This window comes from Bacillus rossius, chromosome 13, assembly GCF_032445375.1.
Source record: "Bacillus rossius redtenbacheri isolate Brsri chromosome 13, Brsri_v3, whole genome shotgun sequence".
In the NCBI taxonomy this organism is placed as follows: domain Eukaryota; kingdom Metazoa; phylum Arthropoda; class Insecta; order Phasmatodea; family Bacillidae; genus Bacillus; species Bacillus rossius.
The window spans coordinates 41,491,447-41,509,946 of NC_086340.1; the positions used below are offsets into that span (position 1 = coordinate 41,491,447).

General features: G+C 36.7%; 1 protein-coding gene across 2 annotated transcripts in view; it reads left to right on the plus strand.

Annotated features, from left to right (window-relative positions):
* Positions 1-12,214, plus strand: part of LOC134538479 (protein argonaute-2-like) — a 28,920-nt gene extending 16,706 nt beyond the window's left edge. For both annotated transcript variants that reach the window (XM_063379812.1, XM_063379813.1), the window contains exon 2: positions 2,922-12,214. In XM_063379812.1, the coding sequence (XP_063235882.1) occupies positions 2,931-6,461 (3,531 nt within the window). In that variant the 5' untranslated portion in view covers positions 2,922-2,930 and the 3' untranslated portion in view covers positions 6,462-12,214. The remainder of the gene's footprint in view (positions 1-2,921) is intronic.
* Positions 12,215-18,500: the final 6,286 nt, after the last annotated feature.

The window sequence follows — 18,500 nt, forward strand, 5'->3', positions numbered from 1 at the left end:
TGTGATTAATGAATAAAGACTGCTGCTTTGCAATAAAATCATTATTTTTGTAAAATGGTCAGATTGTCACATAAAATATTTATAAAATCCTCATTAGATTTTTGTAAAGTTTTGAGACTGAAACGATCAACAGACACCCACTGACGATAAGTGACATTTTCTATAAGATTTTTTTTCAAAAGCCTCTTCAATGATTTTGTGAATTGGGGCAACACCTGGGGCATTCTGTACATTCACTTGTATGCAATTAATGTTTGGTGGATTACACAGAATTTTTGCCAAACAGTGTTTATAAGTATTTAGTTTTCAAAGCTCCAAATTTCGTATTTTCAATAATTAACTTAAAGTTCTGGTGGATTGTGCATACACAAACTGAATGTGTACCACTTTGGCCTTCCAGTATGCAATGTTTTGGTCTCAGCTTGGCAAATTTTGAAAAACCAATTGTAGTGTTTGAGAATCTTTCCTTAAACAATAAGTAAGCTTCCTTCAGATTACAGAATATTAGTCGTTTTGACATTTTTGTTTTAATTCCATTTGAATAGACTACACTCAAACAGTTCTTAATACCGGGCATTATTCTGCTTATATAATCACTTTCATAAAATGACTTAATGGTATCGACAATAGCTTTTGAAAGAGCCTTTTCATGCTTTGGGTTAGGGCTTTCTAAAAACCCCATCCTCCCTCTTTTTTTTTCCCCCCTGTCTCACCATATAATTTGGTACATTAAATTCCAGCATTATTTTTCTAATGCCCCATTTCTCTGGGAGACACATAAGTATCATTAACTTCTTAACTCTATTTTTTTATGTATAAAACTTTTCTTTGAGGTTTTTTAAAACTGACTCATTTAGATTCTCATCAGTAGATGAATCTTCAGCTGCTAAAAAGAGTTTATGCTTCAATGCAGAGTTTATCTTTTGTACTTTCTCTGTAGAATAATGCTTAGAGTGAATTTTATTAACGTTAATAGGAGACTCTTCTAGTTCAACTGTTGAAGTATTAAATTGTTCAGTTACAATTTTTGAATCCAAAGAAAAGGATGGTCATGTGGCTGAGAACTGTATTCCTCCTTTTGATTGGAGAACAAGACAGGCCAGAGGGGCCAGATTGTCTACCTTGAAATTTCCAATTTCTTTCCTACAAAAATCACAAATTTTGGCTTCTTTAGATATTTCAGGATATAAACTTAACATCCAAGATGTTACATTTCTGTCTCTTTTTATCCCTAATTGTGTGATTAGTTTTGTTTAGCGGGTTAAAACATTGTAAATTAATGAATTTGTTTTTGCTTTCCACTGTCTGTTTTAAACAAGTTTTTATACTTTATAAAAAGACCATCTCACTGATATCATATAGACCTAGGTTATTGTATTTTCATTGTGTTTTTCAAAGAACTACAGTATATGTTTATCATGTAGTACTTACAAAGTAATATTCTTGTAAACACTCACCTAATATAAAAATACTTTTCAGGAATTAATAGAACTTCTATTTTAACTTATTTCAACACAGAAGATTGTTCACCTATAAACACCTACATTATATACTGGCATCCTACTCATACCAACTACAGATGCAGACTCAAAACAATTTAACACAGACAGAAGAGAGAACTGAGAGTAAGCCTGTCTCCACTTGACTGTGAAGCTCTTGTCAGCTCATGAAACAATCAACAGACCTACCCACTATTTCTCACCATTCTTTTCACAACTTGAAGAATCATATAGAACAGAATCTGCTGATTGTTATTATGAGTATCTCCTTACATTTTCAAATAAAATGCATTTATAAAGTAATGCTATCGCACTAGGGTTGATAGTCATGCGGTGTGTGAGCATAGACTAAATATGGGCGCCACCACGTGGACCCGGCTATCCCCTCTCAGGGTCGTGATGTAGACAAGCGCGACGAGGCTCGCAACCCCCTATACTTCTCAAATCTAGCCTAACCACCCGCTCTCAGCGGTGGGCACGCTCCTTAACTCACGAGAAGAAACCAGAGTGGTTTCTAGGTGTCCCCACACGCTGGAGGATGGGAAGGAATCACACGTGGTCTCTGCGTCCTGCTCCGGGTGGCGATCGAGATAGACTGGCTGCGGTCAAGGTTTCATGGCTGCAGGAAGATTCAGATTTACCGTTAGGCAACTGACAATGACGTGAGGACCTAAGTAGCGAAGCAAAGCCCTTAAAGCTCTTAACACAAATTTAAACATATTTTCCCTGAATTAACAGTACATAAACACATCACTAATTTCTACTTAAGTTCAAATAATAGTCTACCCGCGTAGGGTAGTTCTGAAACCTGCCACGCAGGGCGCTGCTCAGTCCTTATGTCTAGCCTGTTAACATAAACACAGAAGGGAACAGTTAAAGAAAATATAAAGAATGACAATTAATTATTTAAATAGTAATTATGTAAAGGTTGCGTGGCACAGGCTCTATAAATGCGCCTCTTGCAAGGTGGACCAACACACGCACACACACAACTGGTTCCTGATGGTGGGAGGTTCGAAACCAGAAGATGGGAGGGGAGGGGCCGAGCGAGACTTGAGGCACATCGGGCTTAGGGAGGGGAGGGGGTAACCCCGGTCGACGTCAACTCCATTGGCTGAGAAGATGCGTGATCACAGTAGAGTGATGTTAAAATGTTCGGTGGAAAGCAGGAAACGAGCAAGGCACAGACGTTTAAACACTGTAGCAACCAAACTAAGCCCAAAACACAATAATCTCTAATGATTTTTAACATTACTTTTTGACAATAATTGATAAATTTTGGTATAGAATTATTAGCTAGGTAAAATAGGTACATAGGTTCTTTATAGATCTTATAACAGCACCAAGAAAGGATAGTTTGTGACGTATTGGTACATCAGCTATTACATTATTTTTTACTAATTTTTTGGATTTTGTTTTCAGTGATTTGCAATGGGGAAAAAGAATAAGAAGAAATCTAGTACGAGCCAAGAACCAGCACAACAACAGCAACAACAACAACAGCAGCAGCAGCAGCAGCAGCAGCAGCAGCCGCAGCCGACGCCACCACCTGCAGTTAAGCCAGAAGAGCATCCACCTTCAGGTGATACCCAACCAAAAACTTCAGGAGGAAAAAAACAAAAGAAAAATGTTAAGCAATTAAGTGAATTGCTACAACCAGCTGTGGTACAACACGAATCACAGCCAACAACTGCAGGACAGCCTGAAGGATTCCAACAGCAACAGCTGCATACTCCAGTAGAGGGACAACTGCGTCAGGAACCACCAGGCCTTCATCCACTATCACAACAACAGCGAGGGCCACCAGGCTTCCAGCTTCTATGTCAGCAACAAGTACCACCAGGTTTGCAGTTACCAGATGTACAACAAACCCCCCTTAGTAGCCATGAACGTCAGGCACAACCACCTCAAACAGCATGGGGTCAAAAGAGAGAAGTTCCACCAGGTATTCAAGGGCAGCAGCAACAAGGACCACCAGGTGGGAGAGGACGGGGACAGCAGAGACAAGTATCACCAGGTGTTCAAGGGCAGCAGCAACAAGGACCACTAGGTCTTCAAGAGCAGCAGCAACAAGGACCACTAGGTCTTCAAGAGCAGCAGCAACAAGGACCACCAGGTGGGAGAGGACGGGGACAGCAGAGACAAGGACCACCAGGTGTTCAAGGGCAGCAGCAACAAGCACCACCAGGTATCCGAGGGCAGCAGCAACAAGGACCACTAGGTCTTCAAGAGCAGCAGCAACAAGGACCACCAGGTGGGAGGGGACGGGGACAGCAGAGACAAGGACCACCAGGTATTCAAGGGCAGCAGCAACAAGCACCACCAGGTATCCGAGGGCAGCAGCAGCAGCAAAGACCAGCAGATGGCCTGGGGCAGCAACATGGGCCACAAACACAGCAGAAACAACCTTCTCAGCCTGCAGTTCCTGCTGCACGACAACCACAACCAAAAGTTGATGCTACGATAGTAACGAAAGGTGTAAGAGCTTTGAGTTTAAAAGTACCACCACGTACCAATATTCGTGGAGGAGGTACTAAGGGAAGAAAGACCATAATAGAGACCAATCACCTTGCACTGGATATCAGTAAAGCCAGAAACAATAGAATCATCCATTATGATGTGGCAATAGATCCAGACAAGCCAAAGAGGCTGATTCGATTCGTGATGGAGCAGTTTCGTGTAGACAATTACCCTGATAGATATCCTGCTTTTGATGGAAAGAAAAATCTGTATAGCTCAGGATATTTACCTTTTCAGACACACACATCAGGAAATGTCGTTATACAAGATGAAGAGAGTAGAAATCCAAAAGAATTCAAAGTAACTATAAATTTTGCTAACATGGTTAACTTAGACCAGCTAAAAACTTACATGCAACAAGGTAACTCACAGGATACTCCAATGGAGGTGATTCAGGCAGTTGATATTGTTCTTCGTGAAGCATCAGCATCTTCTAGGAGTTTTGTACAGGTTGGGCGGTCTTTCTTCACACCACCATCAGATCAACTTATAGACCTTGAAGAAGGCTTGGAGTTATGGTATGGGTTTTACCAAAGTGCTATTTTAGGGTGGCGACCATTTGTAAACATTGATGTAGCACATAAAGGTTTTCCCAAACATCAGAATGTTGTACAATTAATTGGTGATTTATTTCGTTGTGACCCTAGAAGCCTGCAGGCATTAAACACATATCAAATTGATGACCTAAACAAGTACTTAAGAACACTCAAAGTAGATTATGAACTACCTACTCAGCCAAACACAAAGAGATGTTACAGAGTTAACAAAGTGGTTGATTCACCACGTAGGTTGAAATTTAAACTTGAAAATGGCCAGGAAATGACTGTTTTTGAGTATTTCAGACAGGAAAAGAGATTGAATTTGCAGTTCCCAGATTTACCATGTCTTCATGTGGGATCACCAAATAGGCCAAACCCTATATTTTTACCAGTAGAACTCTGCACAGTAAGAAGTCAAGTGATTGTTCGTAAAATGACTGAAAATCAAACTTCTAACATGATAAAAGTAGCTGCAACCAGCGCAGATAGACGAAAATCTAAGATTATGGATGCATTGAGGAAAGCAGGATTCAACAGATCCAGGACAGTTCAGGAATTTGGATTCTCTGTTAGTGATCAGTTTGAAAAGATTCCAGCAAGAATATTGGATGCTCCACCATTGGAATACAACAAACAAGTTGAGAGACCAATGAAAGGTGTGTGGCGAGCAAAGCCTTTCTTAAACGGTTCAGAGCTTTCAGACTGGATAATACTTAATTTGAATAATCGTTATATTAGAGAAGATCAGCTGAGAAGTTTCTGTACTGAAATGAAAAGGACAGGTGAAAATTTGGGCATGAGAATTGGCCCATCTCGATCACCTTGCTCTGTTGATTGGCAGCCTCGTGAGATGCAGCGTAAGCTGGAAGAATATTTGCAGCAAGTTAAAGGTATCCAATTGGTGGTAGTGGTGGTTCCTGATAGAGGTGATGTCTATGCCAAGGTTAAACAGACAGCAGAGCTGCAGGTAGGTGTTCTAACTCAGTGTGTTAAAGCCCGTACCATGGGTCGAATGAACCCTGCGACTGTCAGCAACATTCTCCTAAAAGTTAATTCCAAACTGAATGGTATCAATCATACCCTACATTCCAGCGCAAAACCCCCGTGTTTGTTGAGGCCAGTAATGATAGTAGGAGCAGATGTTACACATCCTTCTCCGGACCAAAATGACATACCTTCAGTTGCTGCAGTCTGTGCAAGTCATGATCCAAAAGCATTTTGTTACAACATTCAATATAGACTGCAAGGGCCTCATGAAGAGATTATAAAGGACCTTGAAAACATAATGAAGGAACATCTTAAGTTTTTCTTCAAGCGGACTAAAGGTTATAAGCCAGAGAAAATAATCTTCTACCGTGATGGTGTTAGTGAAGGACAGTTTGCCCAAGTTCTGAATGAAGAACTGCAAGCAATCCGGCGTGCTTGTCAATCCATGAGTTCAGATTATCAGCCACAAATTACCTTTTTGGTGGTACAGAAAAGGCATCATACACGTTTCTTTCCACTAAAACCAGAAGACTTTGATGGAAGAAATAACAATGTGCCTCCAGGTACTGTGGTAGACATGGAAATAACACACCCGACAGAAATGGATTTCTATCTTGTGAGTCATGCCAGCATTCAAGGAACGAGTCGACCTACCAAGTATCGTAGGTTGTGGGACGACAGTAATATGTCGGAAGATGACGTTGAACAGCTCACATATTATTTGTGCCACATGTTCTCAAGATGTACCCGTGCCGTATCATATCCAACACCCACGTATTATGCTCATCTTGCAGCATATAGAGCCCGAGTCTACATAGAAGGCCAAAGAATACAGTTGGACAAATTACCGGAAGAGCAAAAACGTAGGCGCATCCAGGATGTTATCTGCAAAGATTCACCTATGTTCTTTGTGTAGGTGACTAATATAACAAATAGCTATATATTTATCCCTTAAGTTCATAACATAACTTAAGCTAGTTTAGTAATATAATAGAATAATATAATTGTTTGAAATTTTCTAGCATACGTAAATAAGTGTAAAATATTAAAACTTATGAGAAATATTTGCTTTTGCTAAATGAGTATAGTAGTCTTGTTTATTCAACCTTTGCTTATCTGACATTCAGTATTATCCTACACTCTACTGCAAAAATACATAAATCTGAAAATTGCAATTGTGAGGTTACTCATATTTTTTGTTGCTCCCAACACTTCTGCAACTAATTAATTTTTCTGTTTTGTTGTAAAACCTGATTATTAAGACTTTTATGTGTAATATAATAACTTAGTTTACTTTTAATAGGTAGGTCTTTTCTTAACACCTCCCTATTGTCTGACATTTTTGCATAGCCAACATTCTGTGACCCAGTTTGTTAGATAAGCGAGACTACTTGAAAAAATATTTCAGTATGTGTTCCACAAAAATGTACCTAATTGTATTTTTTTTTAAAAAGTTATGTTATCTAATTAATTATAATTATGTAAAAATCACTGTAAAAAAATAAATTTTGAAAATGAAACAAACTAATGTGGATGTTTCTAAAAACAAAAATATGGTTCGTTTTGAAACAAATTCTTTAAATAATCAAACAGAATGGTTATTTTGAATATTTTGAGCATGTGTATGTGTGTGTGTAATTTTAACACTTTTTTTAAAGGGTAAAGCAAGTTTTAGAATTAGAGTGCTTAAATATTGATTACTATTAAAATTAAACATACTACTAACAAATTAGTGTATTTGTTCTATCTAGGCTTGTAGGTATTAATAAAGTTTAGTTGGTGTGTCAGGTATATTGTTTGCAGTGATAATAAAATAGAATTTGCAAGGTTAAAATAAATTTGGTCTATAATTGTGTTGTATGTGTGTCTATTCCAGCTTTGCTAGCATTTTTTTTTTTAATAATGTGCGTTTTAAGGCAAGACAAGTCTGGAAAAAAAGCTATTGTAACATTATATGTATGTGAATGACGCCAGTTATTTAAATAGCTGTGTTATGGGGAAAAATATGTAGAAACAGTAAATTTTCTGGTATCATATTGTTCAATATTATTTTGTAAATTATGATAACATTTAGGCTGGTAGCAGTATAGTGAAAGTAACATGATTCATTTATCTTGATCTGAATACTTTATTACTGCACACTTACATTCACACTGCCCATTCTCCAGCTTGTTCGTTAAAACAAAAAAAACAAAAAGCACACATATCAAAAAGCATGTGACAAAAAACCAAACATAACAGAACCAAATATACCAACTACAAAACAAAATAGTAGATAAATTGTCATTTCAACACCCCTCCTCAATTTATCATAAACAATACATATATTTTTTTTTCAGTTTACTACACTCATTCCCAAGTTCTTCCGATGCCTTGCAAATGGATTGTTTGCCAATCCTTTGGTCAAAATATATGCTTTCTGATCCTCTGATGGTACATACCTTACAGAAATTACATTGTTGTGACACAGATCCTTCACAAAGTTGTATTTAACATCAATATGTTTCAAACGGTTCTGTTCCCAATTTCCCAGAGCACATATGCAGGATTGGTTGTCCTCAAACATGGTAACTGGCCCGCTACACTCAACACCTAGCTCCTTGAACAATTGCATCAGCCAGAGAAGCTCTGAGGTAGCTGAAGCGAGAGCAACAAACTCGGATTCAGTTGTAGACAAAGCAACTGTTTTCCGTTTCCTAGTTGCCCAACAAATAACATCACCATACATTTCGAACAGAAAACCTGTTACAGACTTTCTGTCAGATCGATTGGCAAAGTCAGCATCAACAAACCCTACCAATGGTACATGATTGTTCCCTCTGTACCACAGTCCCCAATTCAAAGTCCCCTTCAGGTACCTCAGCACTCTCTTTAGGCCTACCCATTGCACCTCAATAGCATTCGACTGAAACTGGCTGAAAAAATTTACAGCAACACTAATATCAGGTCGGGTAGTGAGAGATGCATACATGAGGCTACCTATCAACTCCCTGTAGGGTTTCACATGAATGATAGACTCTTTAGTAACATCCTGTATAGGTTGTAATTCTAAAGGTGTTTGCACAGGCTTACAATGTTCCTTTTGAAATTTACTTAACAACTGCAAGGTAACTAGTTTGGCTCAAAAACATTGTCTGATCTACACGCTCTACTTTAATGCCTAGAAAGTATTTAACTTCTTTCAAATCTCTCATCTTAAATTCTGACATGAATTGCCTTTTCAGTACTTCAATTTTATCAAGTGAGCTACTAGCAATTAAAAAATCATCAACATAGAGTAGCAAGTACACAACACAACTATCATTATACGTATAAACACATTTGTCTGCTTGACTCTGTATAAAACCAAGAGACTTCACATACAGATCAAACCTTGAGTTCCATTCCTTTGGTGCTTGTTTTAAACCATACAAAGTTTTCTTTAACCTCAAAACCATGCCATCCTTGACTTGTACCCCATCTGGTGGATACATGTAAATTTCTTCTTTCAATACTCCATGAAGGAAGGCATTCTTAACATCCAGTTGATGGACATGTAAATCATGATGGTTTGCCAAAAAGAACAGGGTTCTCACTGTAGTGAGCCTCGCAACAGGAGCATAAGTGTCACTATAGTCAAAACCCTTCAACTGTGCACATCCCTTAACTACTAACCTAGCTTTGTACCGTTCCAAGTTCCCATTCTGGTCATGTTTCACCGTAAACACCCATAGACTATTAATTGCTTTCTTTCCCTCTGGTAGTCTTACCTCCTCCCATGTCTCACTTTCTACTAAGGATTTCACTTCCTCATTAACTGCATTCAACCAGCAATTTCTGTCACTTCGGTCTTTCAGTTCTTCCATACTCTGTGGAAATCCCTCACAAAAAGCAATAGTACTCAGTGCCATGTTTACATTATCTACAGTGGATGCTGTAACTAAAACTTCTGGTTTCTCTAACCCCTCCTGAACTTTCCTTTCTTTAGACCTGGTTCCTTTCTTTAATCCACTTACAATATAATTCTTTTAAGTACCCCGGAGCATTCCTCACACGTACCTCAATTTTCTCATCACTTAATTCTCTAAATCCCTGACAACATTCCTGTTCTCCCTCTGACTCTCCATCATTACCACTTCCCACAACTCCTTGTGAATCTACTAGTTTTTCATTCTCTTGTGAGGTTTTCTCACTTCCCACATCTTCCCATTCATGATCCCAATACCCTTTCTCAAATTGATTTTTAGTTTCATTAAATTTGACACTACTTGCAACAATTATCTTATTCAGTTCCGGACACCATAACCTGTACCCGTTATCACAATACCCCAACATAATACATTTACGACTATGTGAGTAAAACTTTCCGTTTCTCTCACTCTCTACTTTGTAAGCAAATGCTATGCAGCCACTCGCAATTTATTGAGACCCGGCTTTCTCCCATACCATAATTCAGCCGGTAGTTCTCCATCTGACAAGGCTGTGGTAGGACTCCTATTAATCAAATACACAGCGGTTAAAACTGCTTCTAACCAAAAACTTTTATTTAGTTTAGAACCAAGCATCATGCACCGCGCCTTGTCCAGAATAGTACGATTCATGCGTTCGGCTACCCCGTTTTGTTCTGGAACTCTAGGAATAGTCAACTCGTACTTTATACCCTTTTCTTCAAAGAAGGCATTTACCTCATGATTAACGTATTCCCTTCCATTATCACACCTGAAGCAGCATATTTTTTGCGAGAATCTAGATGAAGCCATAGCCTCGTATAATTTAATATAATGTAATACTTCATCTTTGGACCTCAACCCGAATGCAACAGTGAAATGAGTATAGTCATCAATAAAGGTTAAAATATATTTCTTCCCATCATGGGAGCTAGGTGATATTGGACCACATAAGTCACTGTGAATTCTCTCCAAAGGCCTCTTTGCTCTTTCCCTAGTCTGATTATGGGACCCTGCAGTCTGTTTCCCTTCAATACAGATTGAACACATGTCAGTTTCCTCCTCAATCTTATCAATATCATTAACCATCTTTGAAAGCTTATGCAAATTTTGATTACCAATATGACCGAGCCTTGCATGCCACAATTTACCAGTACCCTTTACTGAACACGTATTAACTTGATTTCTGTACATTTACACACATTTTATACAAATTTCTTTCTCTGTTTCCAACCATAACAACTCTCTTGCCAGCAACAATAGTACATTTACCCTTGTCAAATACCACTCTACACCCTTTGCTTTCTAACCTTGAAACAGACAACAGATTATAATTTAGATTTTCTACTAACAAAGCATCTTTAATTATAAACTTCCTGAGTTCTCCACTTACTTGTGTTTCAGCCAATACATCACCCATCTCTTTTGCAATTAAGAAAACTTTTGATTTGGCCACACCTATTGAAACTGGTGAACTTATTTTTCTTCGGTTTGCTACAGGAGTTTTTGCCATTACGAGATGATCTGTTGCTCCTGAATCAAGCACCCAAACCTCTTTTCCACTCTGGCCATATTGTGATGCACAACACCCATTTGTCGACACTACAAAACTATACACTGATTCTTCACGCTTATCTTCTTTTTTTACAAGGTGTGCATTCCTTTGTGGAGTTCCATTTCCTCCTCCCGGTTTATTACATTCATATCTCTTATGCCCTGTAATCCCACAGTTATGACACTTATAAGGAAATTTGGCTTTCAAATTAGTATTCCCAAAAGATCCACTGCTTCCTGGTCTAGGACCAGTTCCAGGAACATACCTTGTTCCTGAGAATGCCACGGGTTGAAAATCATGTCGAGTTATTTCCTTTCCTCTCCTTACGAGCAGTTTCATATTCTTCTAATCTCTGTTTAACAAACTCAAGAGATAAATTACCAGCACCAAGTGTTTGTAGACCTGACACAACTCCTTCCAACTCTTCGGGCATTGTTAATAAAAATTTTATAACAATTCCCTCTTCATCCAACTTTTCACCTGTAGTCTTCAACTCTTGAACCAATTTATCAAATTTCAAGCAGTATTCACTGAATGTTTCAACAGATGGTCTGTACTTGAGCGTATGTAGTTTTTTGTTTAGAATCATCCTGCTGGTTACCCCTTTCTTCTCAAAACGTTTCACTAGACTGGTCCACACATCATATGCAGTAGGCTTGCCTTTAACGTGTTCCAATTGGCTGTCGTGTATCCTTTGAATAATAAAGTTTTTACACTTCTTATCTTTACATATAACTTCCAAAAATCCTTTTTCTTAGAACTTTTAACATCTTGATCATCTCCATCTACCACAGTACATGGACCCTACCATTCGTCCAAAGGCTTCCCTAAATGATCGAGCACTTCCTTTTCATCCAGGAACACCTCCATTCGAAACTTCCAGTCGTCAAAGTTGTTCCCATCAAACAATGGTATTCTAAATTTATCTTCTTCCATTCTGCCGACTGAACAGACTGTGTCTGCCGACACGTGCTGAGATAACCTCTCTTCAGTATTCACTATTCCAACTGTCCTTTCCACTGCCTACTACCACCTGGGCCCATAACCTGATAACATTTAGGTTGGTAGCAGTTTAGTGAAAGTAACATGATTCATTTATCTTGATCTGAATACTTTATTACTGCACACTTACATTCACACTGCCCATTCTCCAGCTTGTTCGTTAAAACCAAAAAGAAAAAAACAAAACACACATATCAAAAAGCATGTGACAAAAAACCAAACATAACAGAACCAAATATACCAACTACAAAACAAAATAGTAGATAAATTGTCATTTCAACAAATTACCTTTTATGTGTTATTTAAAAAAATCATGTACTTTATTAATTATTACAAATTAAAGACTAATATAGTCTAGACTAATATATACTCGTTTATTCAACCTTCGCTTATCTGACATTCAGTATTATCCTACGCTCTACTGCAAAAATGCATAAATCTGCAAGTTGCAATTGTGAGGTTACTCATAATTTTTGTGAAATTTATGAAAGCTGCTATCTAGCTTACAGGCCCAAAACTACTTAAAAAACAGGGTCTCAGGCTGGTATTCATAGTCATATCTTGAGCAACATCTTCAAACCGTTTGGTTTCTCGAGGCAGTGATTTCAATCGCCATGTTTCATAGTTAATGAACAGGACTAGTTTCATTAAGACTTGAGTGCTTAAGCAAGAGTTTGTATGATGTATTTACAGCTTGACGAAGCACTAAACTTAAAGCACAAGTAAAGACATGATCATACACGAACCTTGCTGTCTGGACTTGTTTGTTAAAAATTCTGCTACTTTTCACGAGCACTTGAAACCCCAGAATACTAGTCTATTTACAGTAGCAAGATTTAGTGAGTTCATATTGCAACATTCGAGATGTGGTTGTAAGTTGAGGTAAGAATAGTTTTTTGTTTTAATACTCTTGAATTACATCTGGAAAAACATGTGATTTTTGACCACAAAGTTGAACACCTTATGGTTCATCTCAACTTGTCATTTGAGTTGAAAGTAACAACTTGCTAGGCTTTATTTTTTTGTTTTGTTTTTCCTGTGCAAATTGAACGTTAAAAGACATTAGGCCTATGTATCTAACAATTTAATAATAACCAATTTTCAAAAAATGATAAAATAGGTTAAACTCTTTGTTAAAATAGCTCTTGTTACATTTTTTAAGTTATTGCTGCTAATATAACATAAACCATTTAACCTATTTTACCATACTATTTGTTTCTAACCTAAACTAATCATTCATTTTCACTATAGTTTTAGTGTAGCATACCTACCCTAATGACCGTTAACTTGGTACCATTTTTCAATTATAACTACTCTAATCTAGCATCTCCGGAACTGTTAATACTGAATTATTACTTGTTTAAATGCAAGTGCCTTTACAAAATGGTCAAAAACATTTCAGGTAGTGATAAACTGCTCTTTTTAATTTTTGAGGAATTGTCACTGCTTCAGATTCAGAATAAGTACAGTAAACATTAGTTAAAAAAAAAAATATCAAATTTAACTACACAGGAAAAGAAAATTTTAAAATTAAGTAAGAAATTTAAAAATTTTTAAAACCCTTTTGGTATTTCAACCTCCGGTGATAATAGTTCATCTCATTAAAAATTGTTCAGACAATTTTTTTTAGATAATGTTTAGAGTTGTTTTGCACCTCTTGCGGTAATAATGCTCGTATAAAAATTTATTTTCATAAAAGGTTCAAAAGAATATTTAAAAGTTACAAAAATAAATAAGAATGGGTTAGATAGGTTACAGGGTACGGAAATTAAAAATCTTTCCATTCCATTCCCTGTTTTTTTATATTCCTTGAAGTAATGTTTCATCTTATCAAAAATTGTTTCAGAAGAAAGTTTTACATACTGTTTGAAGATTTACAATAAATTGTAACATTTAATAGTGAAGGAAGTTATAATTTATTTGTACTTGAACCCCCATTTTTTTTATCCAACCCTTGCAGTTATAATCAGTCAAATTAAAAGTATATTATAAAAAATTATTTGGTATTTCTCTAATGTGGTGTAAAAACTTCATACAGATGCAATATTTGTTTTATTAAGTGAATTATAGCAAAGTTTCTGTTTTTTTTTCTTTTCAAAAAACCTCCCCTCTGGACGTCTCACCATGGTAATGGCTAGAAAGAGCAGTTTTTTCCCCTTCGAAATCTACCTTAAACCTTGCATTTGAAATAGTTTATTGTCTCCCACCTAACCCTCGACAAATATTTTATTAACAAATGCACTTACCTGGAACGACTCTGGTGTAAAATATCACAGACAAAAATAGTTGTGTCAGTGGAAGCATAGGGAGCCAATAACTGTTTACTTCTCAATTCCATGCACTTTTTATTTTTTTGTAGAACAACAATGATGTCCACCCTACACAATACCAAATTTCTGCCATGCCTTCCTTGTACCCACTGGAATAAAAGTGGGCATGATAGTTTACTTAGCAGAAGAGGATTCGTTACTCCATGTATGTTATAAAGCTGCTAACAGAATACCAGCCAACGCATTTGCCAATCAATGTAAGCATATAGGGGTAATATGAACATGTTACTGTCAGTTGAATCAAATATGAAGTGTTAAAACATTTCAGACATTAATTCTAAAAGTATGTAACCTATGAATAATTTTTGATATTTTATCTTTCGCGGGTCACTTGCAAAAAAATAGCTAAGTTGTCAGTATTAAAATTTTTTTAGTGAATCTAGGGCTTGATGAGATTGAATTTGAAACTCTATTACATAAAATTAAAAGTTATACGAGAGAATTGGGTTTTTGCTTTAATATAGTTTGTTTATGATATTTCACTAAGACAGCTCATCGAGCTAATTCACAGTAATAAAAAATGTTCCAATTTCATTGTACGAGTTCAAAATGCACTAATTCACCTTTAAATATGTTTATTATTAACTTATAATCCTACTTTGAGGAATTGTAGCTAAGAAATATTTTACAAACGTTGTACAGAAACAAGCATTGTTTAAAAATGTAAAAGTGCCTATAATAAACGTAAATCCTTCACAACGAATATTGGACTACGTCTCCATTGCAGCTATAAGCAAGTCTGGTACTCCGTATTCCATAGTAGAAGTGAGCAAAGATTTGTTCTCAGAATTGGTACAGAAGCCGACAAGGGATGCTGTAAGAATAGTACAGATGTGTTGATAATGATATCACAAGTCATATGCGTAGATAGTAATCATGCCGCCTGTGTGGCAGCTTTGATCGAGCAGATTGAACGCTAAATAAATATAAAGACATGGGAAAAGAAAAGTTACAAGATGATATTGACACTTAGACTTTCATACATAGCTTCATAAGCCTGGATGTTCAAAGATGACAGTACACATTCCCTGTTATAAGGATGATAAATACCACAAGCGATAAGCTTGCTGTACATGATTTCTCGAGCTTGCAGGAGATGGCATTGAAACAATATGTGATTTATATCCTGCCTGTCACATCCACAGTCACAATCTGGGAGTTCAGAAAGGTTCATTTTATGCAGATGTTGCCTGAAATGGCCAATGAGATGGAGACGAACCATAGTTTTAATAACATTTTCTGTCACCTTTGGATACCATACTTATTTCTGTAGTTGTGGTTGAACCAATTGGTATGACTGTACTGACTTGGAAGTATCCCAATCCTTTGTCCACTGCTGTCTAATTTCCATTTGAAGAATATTTAGAAGATTGGCCAGAGTTAAATTTCCAACAGACTCAACCAGAAACTATAGGCATTTTAGCAAGTTTGTCTGCATACTCATTTTCTTGTACTCCCATTTGGCTCGGTAACCAGATTAGTTGGAATTCACCACCAATCTGGCACATACTATGTATGATATGTTTGGTTCTCGGAATTATATTGGTAGTATCATTATATGATGTGTGGGAAGAAGTCAATGAGGAAATAGCATCATGTGAATTAGTATAGAGGCAGATGTGTACACAGGATCTTGAGAAAAAATTTAATGGGGTGGTAGATATCATACATTTCAACATAGAAGACACTGTTAGAATGAGGGAGCTTATATATCCCGGAGATTTGGAGTTTAAGAATATAGTAAGCACAACTAATTAGATGACCCATTTGAGACCTATCTGTGTATATCTGGAGTAGCCTTAGCATGTAAATTATGCAGGCAATGTACTTCCATTGAGAGAAGTTGGTGCTTTGTTATAAGAAACAATCTATGGAAACTGCACTGGAAGAATGATACTTCAATTGGAATCATAAAAGATGTAAGCGTATACTGAGCTAGAAGATGTTTGGTAAACTGTAAAATGGGGTGAATAGGATCACTTTTTAAGTTTTGTGGCTACCCCTGAATGTATATAAATTTTATAAAACACTTTCACTGGTCTAATATATAAGTTATAAAACCTAATTTATGATTCTGTAATTATATTTGGCATTATAATTTCACTTTTTTATAAAAAAAAATTGTGTCATTCTATTCACCCCATATGTCAGGGTGAATAAAATCAGTCTACAAATTTCAATGCATTTCTCCATTCAACCTCTTGTCAAGGTGAATAGAATATCTGAAAGTTATTTTAAATCATTATAAACCATAGATCATCTTTCACGTCACCTTAAAACCAACATTTTGTAATGAAAAAAGACAAAATTACAAAATTTAAAATTGTAAAACTTATTATTTATAAAAAAAATGAATTTACAGGTAAGCAGTTTTAGACAATTCACTGCTAAATTAAGTGTTGCTGTATGAGTTCTATGGAACTCACAACAATCGGAGTAAGTCGTACCAGTAGGTACCATTATCAGTTAAACATACATCATGTTGGCAGTAAACTTGCAGGTCTTTTAACAAATATCTTTAAGGCACACAGAAAATTTGAGCAAACCCCTGCCATATTTCTCAGGTTCCTCTAGCTTACCAATGACATTTTCAATGCCAAAATTACATTTGTCTTTGATGTCAGAGAACCAAAAATGAAACCAGAACTGTCTCTTGTACATTTTGGCATTATGAAAGAGCCATAGAATTCCTTGACACCATTCACATCTACAACATTCATAACAACACCAATAAAATTCAATGTTTTTTTTTTTTTTGCTACAACCAGGCACAGTATCATTCAAGTTGAAAGCAACAAGTAACCAGTCCTGGTCTCTGATATCAGTGTCTTTCACATGGAAACATGCCTGTATCTCTTACCATTAAAATCAACAAATGATTCACTAAAAACTGCAACTCTGTGTTTGAAGTTGTTTCTTTAGGCGATCTTGAAGTTATTTCACTTTCATCACTAGATGAGGAGTCATCAGGCTCACTGGTATTTGGAGTGCTAGGATCATTTCTTTCTTCATCAGCTTCAAGATGAAAGTCATCCAGTGCACAGTTTTTCCAGCCGGAATATCAAGCTTCTTCCTTTGGCGTTGCGTAGAAGAGTCACTATGTCTCATTTCTTGGAGCAGCGCTTTCAGGGAGTCATCCATAGCAGTTCTTATCTCATCCATATTGTGAGGGTTCTCCTTTGGTAAATGATATAACACTTTGTCTGCATTTAGAGGAATCACCCCACATTTCACAAATCCACATTTGATGTTTGAAGCTGATCGTTCAGAGATAGATTGTATCAGTTTATTTACAAGGTGTGGAAACATCTTTTGGGACACCACTTTCATTCTTTCCAGGCCCAGCTTTCCATGTTTGAAGAATCTGTCTCCACAAATGCTTCAAAGGCATAAAGAACACCACATCTAGTGGCTGTGTCAAATGTGTTGAGTTTATTGGCAGAAAGACCAACCGAATCACATTCTCCTCACAGATTTGAACAGAATGCACTGTCAGATGTGAAGATAAGTTATCCCCAAACAATATTTTCTTCCCCTCTAGCTTTTTGAAATAAGGAACTGCAATTTTAATGAGCCAGTCATCAAAACATACACTGTCAAACCATTGAGATGAGCTACAATTATATCTGCATCCTTTTGACTCATTCTCAATCCACATTGCATACACATGTTTTGCTTTAAACACAAAATATGGAGGTAAGAGGGAACCATCTCCAGCACCAGCAAACAAACCGAATTTGAAGACATTGAAAAGTTCATTATCCTCTCTGGCTAATTTGCATCCTCGTTTTGTTGTGATTTAATGGCATCCGGGATTGTCACTAAGATTCGTTTTGTTTGTAATTAACCACATTACATGAAACATCTTTGATCTCTGCTTCCAAATTTTTGAAATATTCTACAACAGAAGTAGAAGTTACACTTGCTCGTGATCTTTTTACGTTTTGACACCTTATAGCTAATTTTTACTGTTTGCCCTTTCTTTCCAAATAGTCCTTAATAAACAATCGTAAACAGAAGGCATCCACGGGATAACCCCATTCAGCACAAACTAATAACCTGTCAATAAATATTTTCTCCTCACTTTCAGAAAGTGATGTTTGTCCACCTTGTTTTTTCACATTGTCTCCTTTTTTAAAATG